The following is a 12,208-nucleotide window of genomic DNA, read 5'->3' as shown; positions in this document are numbered from 1 at the left end:
TTATTATTATTATTATTATTATTATTATTATTATTATTATTATTATTATTATTATTATTATTATTATTATTATTATTATTATTACTGATGGTGCTGTATCTCGAGAGGCCATATTCTTACTACCGTCCAGCTCCATTTTCTGTCTCAAGCAGGCAGAAAAATAGGAGATTTCCTAAATCAATTTTGGGCTACGATCCATGCCTTTTTTCCCCCCAATCACTCACACCTTTTTGAGACTGTTCAAAACCAAATAAGTGGAAGCGTCCTCAGTAAAACGTACACTGCAAAGAACAAGTTCCATTTAAGGTATAAAACACGAATAGAACTTGCTGTTAGTAAGTCTCCAACTTACAGTCCCGTCAACTCTTTCTTAACTCTAGATGGCAGCAATTCCAACATTATGCTCTTTTCACAAAACAGCTTGCCCCAAACTCAACAGCATTGAGACAAAAAAGTTTTGATGAGAAGGGATTTTACATTAGCTGAGATTTCATATTTGTTCGCTTTAAAAATATACTTTGTAGCATATACAGGGAGATAAGATTGAACTGTGAAAGAAAATATAATGTATATTTTATAATATATAATTTCTCCTTAGTTGGGTATGTCTAGTCTAGTGAAAAGAAGGACCAGGGGGGACATGATAGCAGTCTTCCAGTATCTCAGGGGCTGCCCCAAAGAAGAGGGAGTCAAGCTATTTTCCAAAGCACCTGAAGGCAGGACAAGAAGCAACGGATGGAAACTAACCAAGGAGAGAAGCAACCTGGAACTAAGGAGAAACTTCTTAACAGTGAGGACAATTAACCAGTGGAACAACCTGCCTCCAGAAGTTGTGAATGCTTCAACACTGGAAATTTTTAAGAAAAGACTGGACAGCCATTTGTCTGAAATGGTTATAGGGTTTCCTGCCTGAGCAAGGGGTTGGACTAGATGACCTCCAAAGTCCTTTCCAAGTCTCTTACTCTGTTATTCTTCTTTTTTTGGGAGTTGAGCATCTACTAAACAAAGCAGCCACCCACTTCATCATTGGAGAATGCCTGTCCTGGAGCCAGAGGCATTCTTGAAATGAGAGCTGTTGCTTTCAGAATGCCAGCTCCCCACTTCTCTTGGATAATTAAAATAATTGGTTTAAATGTTAGCATTCAGATGGGGGCGGGGAACATGTGGAATATGCAGAAAAATGAGAGCAGCTGGACAAGGCAATCCAGCATTAGTTTTCAACTAATTAGAATTCAACAATCCAGCCTGTAAGAAAACCCCAGAGAGGTGGATTAACTCCAAGGCCACTTTCAGACCCACAATCAAGTAAGCAAGACCCCAATCAAGAAGCTGCCAAAGAGCCATCAGCAAACAGCCCAACCAAAAAACCCCACCCACCCAGATAGACAAAACACCACAACATAAACTGACAGCAAACAACACTCCTTGCTCGCACTGATGATGTTAGCTAGTTTGGGTCATGAAACGTCTGCAAGAAAACAAGCAAGTTCAGAGGGCACCAAGGACCCCACAGCTCAGGCAGGAAACCCTACGCCATTTCAGACAAGTGACTGTCCAGCCTCTTCTTAAAAACCTCCAGTGATGGAGCACCCATGATTTCTGGTGGCAAGCTGTTCCACTGGTTAATTATCCTCACAGTCAGGAAGTTTCTCCTTAAATCCAGGTTGCTTCTCTCTTGGCTCTTTTCTCTGATGGATGGATGGATGGATTGGAGAGAAGGAGGGATGGATAGATGGGATGAAGGAATGGGGGGATAGATAGATAGATAGATAGATAGATAGATAGATAGATAGATAGATAGATAGATAGATAGATAGATGGATGGATGGATGGATGGATGGATGGATGGATGGATGGATGGATGGATGGATGGATGGATGGATTAGAGGGAAGGAAGGAATGAAGGAAGGATGGATTAGAGGGAAGGATAGATAGATGTGATGGAGGGATGGGGGATAGATGATAGAAGATAGATAGATAGATAGATAGATAGATAGATAGATAGATAGATAGATAGATAGATAGATAGATAGATAGATAGATAGATAGATGGATGGATGGATGGATGGATGGATGGATGGATGGATGGATGGATGGATGGATGGATGGATGGATGGATGGATGGATGGATGGATGGATTAGAGGGAAGGAAGGAATGAAGGAAGGATGGATTAGAGGGAAGGAGGGATAGATAGATGTGATGGAGGGATGGGGGATAGATGATAGAAGATAGATAGATAGATAGATAGATAGATAGATAGATAGATAGATAGATAGATAGATNGGGAAGGAAGGAAGGAAGGAAGGAAGGAAGGAAGGAAGGAAGGAAGGAAGGAAGGAAGGAAGGAAGGAAGTATTAAAGGGAAGGAGGGATAGATAGATGGGATGGAGGGATGGGGGATAGATGATAGATAGATAGATAGATAGATAGATAGATAGATAGATAGATAGATAGATAGACAGCGTCCTTGATCCAAATCATCATCATCATCATCATCATCATCATCATCATCATCATCATCATCATCATCATCATCATCATAAAGTTGGAAGGGACCTTGGAGGTCATCTAGTCCAACCCCCTGCTCAAGCAGGAATCCCTACACCATTTCAGACAAATGGCTGTCCCGTCTCTTCTTAAAAACTTCCAGTGTTGGCGCATCCACCGGTTCTGGAGGTGAAGTGAGCGAGACACATTTTAGTGCTACACATTCCCACAACATCGCTGTCCCTTAACAACCCAGTCCCAGGCCTGACTTTATTCAGCCCATGTTTGGTCCAGAAGCACCCACCACAAAATTCCGGCTTCCTCCAGTCGATCAGCACCCCTTTGCGGGCGCAAGCCATGGCGTAGGCCGAGACCGCCGTGCACAAGCAGTCTCTGCCATCCGAGCAGGAGCAGACGTCGTAGCGGCAGTTCTTCAGGTAGGGAGAAGGGCTGACCTCCGGGTGGCAGGGCCCAAACAGGGGCGACAGCAGGACGGAGCAGGAGCTGTCTGCGTACCTGGCTGGAAGGAAAGCAGGTTCAACACAGGGGCCACGGAGCAAGAATTGCAACTCATCGCAAACAACTGTGCTGCTTGGGCACGGAGGGATTATTTTATTTATGTTTCAAATTGCCCGTCTCCCTCAAAGAGGGGGTCGGATCCTTATGGCTGATCAGCCTTGCTTATTTATCCAGTTTTGGTCACCACGATGTAAAAAAGAGGTGGAGACTCTAGAAAGAGTGCAGAGAAGAGCAACCAAGACGATCAGGGGACTGGAGGCTAAAACATACAAGGGATGGTTGCTGGAATTGGGTATGTCTAGTTCTCACCCCTGGTCCTTCTCTTCATTAAACTAGACATTCCCAATTCCAGCAACCATTCCTTATATGTTTTAGCCTCCAGTCCCCTGATCGTCTTTGTTGCTCTTCTCTGCACTCTTTCTGGAGTCTCAGCATCTTTTTTACATCATGGTGACCAAAACTGGATGCAAGTATTCCAAGTGTGGCCTTACCAAGGCCTTGTAAAGTGGTATTAATACTTCACGTGATCTTGATTCTATCCCTCTGTTCATGCAGCCTAAAATTGTGTTGGCCTTTTTGGCAGCTGCAGCACACGGCTGGCTCACATTTAAGTGATTGTCCACTAGGACTCCGAGATCTCTCCCATAGTTACTACTATTGAGCAAGGTACCCCCTATACTATACCTGTGCATTTGGTTTTTCTTGCCTAAATGTAGAACCTTGCTTTTTTCACCACTGAATTTCATTTTGTTAGATAGTGCCCAGTGTTCAAGTCTGTCCAGATCCTCCTGTATCCTAAGCCTGTCTTCTGGAGTGTTGGCTATTCCTGCCAGCTTGGTGTCATCTGCAAATTTGATGAGTTCCCCATCTATCCCCTCATCCAAATCGTTGATGAAGATGTTGAAGAGCACGGGGCCCTTCCTGCGATGGGGCAGAGAGACGCAGGCAGGGAAACCAAATCAGGAAATCTCTTTTAAGTATTTTTTTTTAACAGGGTGCACTGGGCAGAGGTAAGAAATAACCTTTCACCTTTTTGTTGTGTGTGTGTGTGTGTAGCCTTGGGTAGCCTGCCAAAGCAACATTCCTAAAGTGGGCCCAGCCAGGGAAAAAAAAAAAGGAAGGGCCAAGAGAATAACAAAACTCGTTCTAATGCAAAAAGTGGATATTATGCATTTAATCATGGCCATGCTAAAAGCTACACTCCAGCGCATCAACCAGAATCCTGATTTAATGCGTGGAGGGGAGGGGATTCTTGTCCCTAAAAGGGAGAATTGTGTCTGCCTTTAATGTGCACAAAACTCTTGGCTGGATTAAAATAAGACCCTGCTATTTTTCATCACAGCCCACAAGGGCTCTGTCGTAAGCACACACCCACCTAAGCGAGGATTTAGGCTACAGGAATTGCTGTCTTGTTTTTGCAGATCTTCACAGTCCCCCTTCAGCTTCCAAGAATTTCCAAAGTCCTCCACGAGGGTTTCCACCAGCCCGGAAGGGGTGAGAAAATCATCTCCTTGGTTGCCATTGTAGTTGCCGCACAGGCCACAAGTTTGTTCGGTGTATTCTGAAGATAACTAGAACAAAGAGGGAGGGGGGGGAAAAAAGGTTATTTTTCTTTGCAGGAGTTTGAAAATAGAAAACAACAAAAAACATAAAACAGTGTACACAACTGGAAGACAGGAAAGCCTGGAGGAACGTCGTCCATTGGGTCGCGATGGGTCGGACACGACTTCGCAACTAACAAAACACACAACTGGAAACGTCCACTAAACATGCCTGGAGCTAGTCGTCGTATTTGTTGGATATCTAAACAGTGCTTGACTTACAACAACAATCTGTTCTTAAGTGAAACATTATTAAATGGATTTTGCTCCATTTTGTGAACTTTCTTTCCACAGATGTGAAGTGGATCACGGAAGTTGTTAAGCGAGTAACCTGGTTGTTAAGTGGATCTGGCTTCCCCCATTGACTTTGCTTGTCAAAAGGCAGCAAAAAAGGGGATCGCGTGATTTCGGGAGGCTGCGACCGTCGTAAATATGAGTCAGTTGCCCAGCGTCCGAATTTTGATCACGTGACCCGGGGGAGGCTGCAAGGGGTTGTAAGTGTGAAAAACGGTCATAGGTCCCTTTTTTTTCAGTGCCTTTGTTAACTATAGGAACCGTTGTACGTTCGAGGATCCGCTGTACTTACAGGCTGCTTCTTACATCAAAACATCTCTTAAGAGACTCATAATTAAAACAGGTGTATATTCCATAAGAGGAAGGGCGCTCAATAATTCTTAATTTTTTAAAAAAGGGAATGGGGGAAGAGGGAAAAAACATTCCTTTCGCATCCATCCCGGGAAAGCCCGGATGGAAGAAAAAAGTGAATTTTCTACAAGCCCCTAAAACGGCGATTGGTTTGGCGAAAGAGGGGAGAGAAAGAAAAAACGTTGTGAAGCACAAACATCACCCCCCAAAAAGTCTTCCCGTATTCAGGGTGCATGCTGGGACCTTCCCTTGTGCTCCTCCCCAATAATTTGGACCCAACGAGCAGTTGGGGATTAACTAAAAACCAAAACTACACACACCACACACCACCTCATTATTTACTTCTAAAACTCTATAATTACTGAAAATATGAGAGTAGAAACACAGGTTTTTGCTGTCTGCTCATGCCGTGGAGGTGGGGGGGGAGTATCTTAAATTCAGGATCTTCTTCTTTTGGGATAAAAGTTCAAAAAAAAAATAATAATAATAATAACAACAACAATAATAATAATAATAATAATAAAGTTGGAAGGGAACTTGGAGGTCATCTAGATGGATGGATGGATGGATGGATTGGAGAGAAGGAGGGATGGATAGATGGGATGAAGGAATGGGGGGATAGTTAGATAGATAGATGGATGGATGGATGGATGGATGGATGGATGGATGGATGGATGGATGGATGGATGGATTAGAGGGAAGGAAGGAAGGATAGATGGAATGGAGGGATGGGGGATAGATGATAGATGATAGAAGATAGATAGATAGATAGATAGATAGATAGAGAGATAGAGAGATAGATAGACAGCCTCCTTGATCCAAATCTTAATAATAATAATAATAATAATAATAATAATAATAATAATAATAATAATAATAATAATAATAATAATAATAATAATAATAATAATAATAATAATAATAATAAAGTTGGAAGGGAACTTGGAGGTCGTCTAGTCCAACCCCCTGCTCAGGCAGGAAACCCTATACCATTTCGGACAAATGGCTGTCCGGTCTCTTCTTAAAAACTTCCAGTGTTGGAGCATTCACCACTTCTGGAGGCAAGGAGTTCCACTGGTTAATTGTTCTCACTGTCAGGAAGTTTCTCCTTAGTTCCAGGTTGCTTCTTTCTCCTTGATGAGTTTCCATCTGTGGCTCACAGCAGTTGGTCTTAACTGAGCCTGTATCAATCCCTACATCCCACAATGGAAAATTCTTCACACATAGTCTTGCATTTACAAATTTACATTTAGTGATGGTTCAAACTTAGAACGGCACTGAAAAAGGGGACTTATGACCGTTTTTCACCCTTACAACCGCTGCAGCCTTCCCCAGGGTCACGTGATCAAAATCCAGATGCTGGGCAACTGACTCATACTTATGACAGTTGCAGCTCCCCCCCAAGGGTCACGTGATCCCCTTTTGCGACCTTCTGACAAGCAAAATCAACGGGGGAAGATGGATCCACTTCCCAACCGGGTTACTAACTTATCAACTACAGCAATTCGCCTTACGACTTGAGTGAGAACTGTCATAAAATGGGGCAAAACTCGCTTTAATAATTATCTCGCTTAGCAACCAAAATTTTGGCTTCAGTTGTGGGCTTTAAGTCGAGAACTAACTGTATATTTTTAGTGCTGGCTACTTAAAGGATATCTCTAACTGATTCAGCCAGTTAGGTGGAGTCTGGAACGCGTTTTATTGAAAGTGAGAAACTTCTGGGTTTTTTTTTTTTTATTTACTTATTGCTAATATGCAGCTCTCTTCCAGTTTCACTCTTCATTTAGGTTTGAGGCGTGTGTGTGTGTCAAGCACGAACAACCAGACCCACACATGTGCGGAGTCCAAGCTAACTCCTTTATTATGTTCTGCCTGTAATAAAAGAATCTCTATTACAGGCTGGCAGCTTTCACTGGGGAACAATTAGATGAGGCCCCCAAGGAACTTAGTGGAGTCCTTTTGTAGTGGCGCAGCGACTCCAGGCTAGCTTTGTACTTGATCCCTCCACCCTGCCAGGCTGGGTGCTTCCCAACGGTATGATCCTCAAAAGAGGGAGAAATTTTGGGGGATCTTTATCGCTGTCTCCTCAACAACCCTAGATTCCAGTGAACCAAACCTGTTCTTCAAGACTTCAATGGCTTGCAGCCAGTTCCAAGACGCTGGGCTTACGCTATTCCAAAGACAGATAAAAGACGCAATGCTGTACTTTAATTAATTATCAGGGAGCAACTCCCATTGAACTCAACAAGTCTCCCTACGGAGTAAACACACAAAAGACTGCACTTGATTCATTCCTTTAAGCTTATCTATTATAAACTTAATTTGGTTCATTCCTTTAAGCTTATATATTATAAGCTTCATTTGCTTCATTCCTTTTAAGCTTATATATTATAAGCTTCATTTGCTTCATTCCTTTTAAGCTTATATATTATAAGCTTCATTTGCTTCATTGCTTTAAGCTTATACATTATATCACCTGTAAGCAAAATCTACTCAGTTTTAGACAGATTTACTTCTATGCAGATAAAAGCTCCTAGGTATGGACAGCAACCAAATCCAGGCAAATTTGAAGACTAATTTCTACAAGATAGTTACTCTTTTGATATTAATACTAAATATATTACGGTTACCAACTGTGAGGAAAGGGAGACGGACATATTAAATAATGCTGTAATTGGGGGAGAAAAAAGGATTTCTGGGATTTGTAGGAACTTCTCTATTTTTTATATTAAAAAAAATCATGTATATTTCAGTGTATTTCTTGAAAATGGTGGCTGAGCATTGAAAGTCGGGAAGGGCACGGAGGGAAAAGATGCCATTGTTTGGGAACGTAGCAGGAAACTCAGATTACGCAACATTTGTCATAAATATGTCTGCTACGTTCGTTGGGAGTGACTCACTTCCCCCAATTGTTTAAAATATTTGGCACTGTTGTGCCTGGGCTCTAAATTATTTTTTTCATCCTCCAAAGCAGCCACCCACCAATGTTGAAGGAACAGGAGCATTTGAGAAAAGAAAAGAAAAAAAACAGGGGGAAATTAGATGGTGCATTGGAAATATAGGTAGTCCTTCATTTATGACCACGATTGAGCTCAACATTTCTGTTGTGTTGTTACGTGGATTTTGCCCTATTTTCTGAACTTTCTTGCCACCGCTATTAAATTGTTAAGTCAGTAACGCTGTTGTTAAACAAATCTGGCTCCCCCATTAACTTTGCTTGTCGGAAGGTCACCAAAGGTGATGGTCACATAACTCCAGGACATTGCAACCATCATAAAAATGAATCAGTTGGCTCAAATACTGGAACACTGCTATCAGGTCACCCCTGTTTCTTCTTTTCTTTAGACTAGCCAAACCCAAGTCCCGTAGCCGTTCTTGGTATGTTTTGGTCTCCAGGCCTTGGATCCTCTTAGTTGCTCTTCTCTGATTTTTTTCCAAGGTCTCAACACCTTTTTTGTGATATGGTGACCAAAATTGGCTGCAGTATTCCAGGTGTGGCCTCACGAGGGTTTTATAAAGCGGTAACTAATACTTTGTGTGATCTAGTGATGCTGTAACGGTAACAAGTGTGAGGATCAGTCTTTTTTCAGCACCATAACTTTGAACAGATTCTAAATGAACGGTCATAAGTTGAGTTTGTTTCAGAGTCTGGGTTGGCTTCTGTCAAGAAGAGAGCACAAAGTTTGCTCCTGACAGGCCATTAAACCCACATCTGTAAACAGTCTATTTTATATAGAGAGAATAGAGCTGGAAGGGACCTTGGAGGTCTTCTAGTCCAGCCCCCTGCCCAAGCAGGAGAACCTACACCATCTCAGACAAGTGACTGTCCAGTCCCTTCTTAAAAACCTCCAGTAATGGAGCACCCACGATTTCTGAAGGCAACTTCTGTTCCACTGGTTGATTGTCCTCACTGTCAGGAAGTTTCTCCTTAAATCCAGGTTGCTTCTCTCTTTGGTCAGTTTCCAACCATTGTTTCTCGTCCTGCCCTCTGGTGCTTTGGAGAATAAAATGACCCCCTCTTTTTTATGGCAGCCCCTCAAATACTGGAACACTGCTATCATGTCTCCCCTATTTCTTATTTTCTTTAGACTAGCCAGATCCAAGTCCCGCAGCCGTTGTTCGTATGTTTTAGTCTCCAAGCCTTGGATCATCTTAGTTGCTCTTCTCTGAACTTTTTCCAAACTCTCAACATCTTTTTTTGTGATATGGTGAACAAAATTGGCTGCAGTATTCCAGGTGTGGCCTCACTAGGGTTTTTATAAAGCGGTACTAATACTTTGCGTGATCTTGATTATTTGGGGATAATAATCACAGGTCCGCAAACTAGAAAACCACGCATGGCAAGGTTTTGGATGTGCCTCTACAATTTGCCCTCTCCTTCTCCTCAAGTTCAAATTGTTTATTTATCTCTGCAAAACGGACCAAACGTGGCACAGATCTTTTCAGAGTTGGCCAATTTGTTTCTAACTCAGTAACTCGTGCTGACGGTGATTTGAATCTGAGGAAATTCTTCCTTGCCTTCAATTCTACAAACCCCCAGAGAAGTCCCTCATCAAGGTTAAAAACCCAAAAACTAAAACTAAACATCTATTTTAATGTAATAACAATTAGCACGGATCATCATCTTTTGAAATCAAGGAAAAAGCGATCAGACAAGAAAACAAAGTGACCTTTAAGAGCAAATTGCTGGAACAGGAAATGATGTAAACCAGAATCTTTTACTCATAATTTCATGGAAAGAAAATATAAAGAGAGGAGAGAGAGAGAGAGAGAGAGAGAGAGAGGGAGGGAGGGAGGGAGGGAGGGAGGGAGGGAGGGAGGACAGTGTAGAGTTTCACTATTATTTGGCTTTCTTTGATGAGACAAATCTACATGCAGGAATCGTTAAGTATAATGTACTCCAGGAAAAGCAGTTGTTATTGAAGTTTTAGTGATGCTAAAAAGCAGTCTGCTTGAGATTCTCCAAGTCTCATGTCCTGGGTAGCCTTTTCTGCAATGATGAATTGTTAGAATTCACCCAAAGAGTTTATTGGTCTCTTGCAGGAAAAAAAAGGTGTTACTTTTATTTAAAGTTATAATTATGTACCTTGTATGAATATATGTATTATGAAGAGCGGTTGCAGAAATTGGGTATGTCTAGCTTAATGAAAAGAAGGACGAGGGGTGACATGATAGCAGCCTTCCAATATCTCAGGGGCTGCCCCAAAGAAGAGGGAGTCAAGCTCTTCTCCAAAGCGCCTGAAGGCAGGACAAGAAGCAACGGGTGGAAACTCATCAAGGAGAGAAGCAACCTAGAACTAAGGAGAAACTTCCTGACGGTGAGAACAATTAACCAGTGGAACAACCTGCCTCCAGAAGCGGTGGATGCTCCAACACTGGAAGTTTTTAAGAAGAGACTGGACAGCCATTTGTCCGAAATGGTATAGGGTTTCCTGCCTGAGCAGGGGTTGGACTCGATGACCTCCAAGGTCCCTTCCAACTTTACTATTATTATTGTTATTATTATATCTCAGGGGCTGCCCCAAAGAAGAGGCAGTCAAGCTATTCTCCAAAGCGCCTGAAGGCAGGACAAGAAGCAACGGGTGGAAACTAACCAAGGAGAGAAGCAACCTGGAACTAAGGAGAAACTTCCTGACAGAACAATTAACCAATATAACAGAAGTTGCCTCCAGAAGTTGTGGGTGCTCCAACACTGAAAGTTTTTAAGAAGAGATTGGGCATTTGTCCAGAATGGTGTAGAGTTTCCAGCTTGTGCAGGGGGTTGGACTAGATGACCTCCAAGGTCCCTTCCAACTTTTTTATTATTATTATTATTATTATTATTATTATTATTATTATTATTATTATTATTATTATTATTATTATTATTATTATTATTATTATTATTACCTCCAAGGTCCCTTCCAATTCTGTTATTCTGTTATATAAGTGCATGCAATATAATAGAGCACAACACCCATCTTGCCAGTTATTCTTTTACCTCATTCCTCACCCACAATTCCATGTTTTCTGCAACGAACATGTACAGAGTGAGAAATGCTGTCAAAGGCTGTATCCACGTGAAACTCTTAACTATGGCTTAAGACATTCTAAACTCAACATCCTAAGCTTGTGCAATATACTATACCTAACCAAACGTCCTGGAGTTTCCCAAACGTAAGGCAAAATGGGATCAATTTATTTAGGTTCAATATGTCATACAAACATTTCTGTGCCAGCACTTCCATGTTTTTTTTTAATCAGGAATTCCACTGATTAATCTTATCCAAGTGTAAAAATTAAGTCATTTTGGACATTTCATTAGTCTTTGATTAGAAAACCAGCAAAAAAAAAAATAGTTCAGGGATGGTACAAGAAAGCACTTAGGTGGGATTGTCAAAAAAAACCTACGTAGATGATTTCATGAAATCAACAGTAAGTCTTCGTCTTTTCAAAAAAGAAATAAACATTTGACATGTTCCCAGCTCTGGAGATATTTCAGCCTAGGAACTTGTTTTATGCATCCAATTTATGGTGGTGGATGAGAAAAGGGCCAATTTAATCAACATGACCTTATCCCATGCACTCCCAACTTTCAACTAAATTTATTTCCTGTCTCCATAGGAGCGGACGATTAACGCAGAATTGTGTTTTTTTGTACCTGAAGAACTTTTGTCTTCAATAATAAACAAAACTGTACAAAACAAGGAAGTTTTTTTTTTTTTACAATGGAAGATCTGAATTTTCATCTTAGTCATGCATAAAAAAAGCCAGTGCAATCCTAGGCTGCATTGACAGTGGGATAGAAACAAGAGCACATGAAACCGTAAGACCACACTTGGAATCTTGCATCCACTTTTGGTCACCACAATGTAAAAAAAGATGTTGAGACCCTGGAAAGAGGGTAGAGAACAGCAGCAAAGAGGATCAGGGGACTGGAGGCTAAAATCCTGTCTATCCAGAAGGAAAACTCCAG

At 41.5% G+C, this 12,208-nt stretch overlaps 1 protein-coding gene across 1 annotated transcript in view; it reads right to left on the bottom strand.

Moving 5' to 3' along the window:
- Positions 1 to 12,208, bottom strand: part of VWF (von Willebrand factor) — a gene marked incomplete at both ends in the record, with an annotated part of 69,644 nt that overhangs the window by 53,385 nt on the left and 4,051 nt on the right. Inside the window, 2 exons of the mRNA XM_015827943.1 lie at positions 2,793 to 3,008; positions 4,383 to 4,578. Coding sequence (XP_015683429.1) covers positions 2,793 to 3,008; positions 4,383 to 4,578 — 412 coding nt within the window. The remainder of the gene's footprint in view (positions 1 to 2,792; positions 3,009 to 4,382; positions 4,579 to 12,208) is intronic.

Source organism: Protobothrops mucrosquamatus, unplaced genomic scaffold (genome assembly GCF_001527695.2).
Source record: "Protobothrops mucrosquamatus isolate PMUCROS unplaced genomic scaffold, P.Mucros_1.0 scaffold4093, whole genome shotgun sequence".
Taxonomy (NCBI): Eukaryota; Metazoa; Chordata; class Lepidosauria; order Squamata; family Viperidae; genus Protobothrops; species Protobothrops mucrosquamatus.
This window is presented reverse-complemented; position numbering and strand designations above follow the sequence as displayed.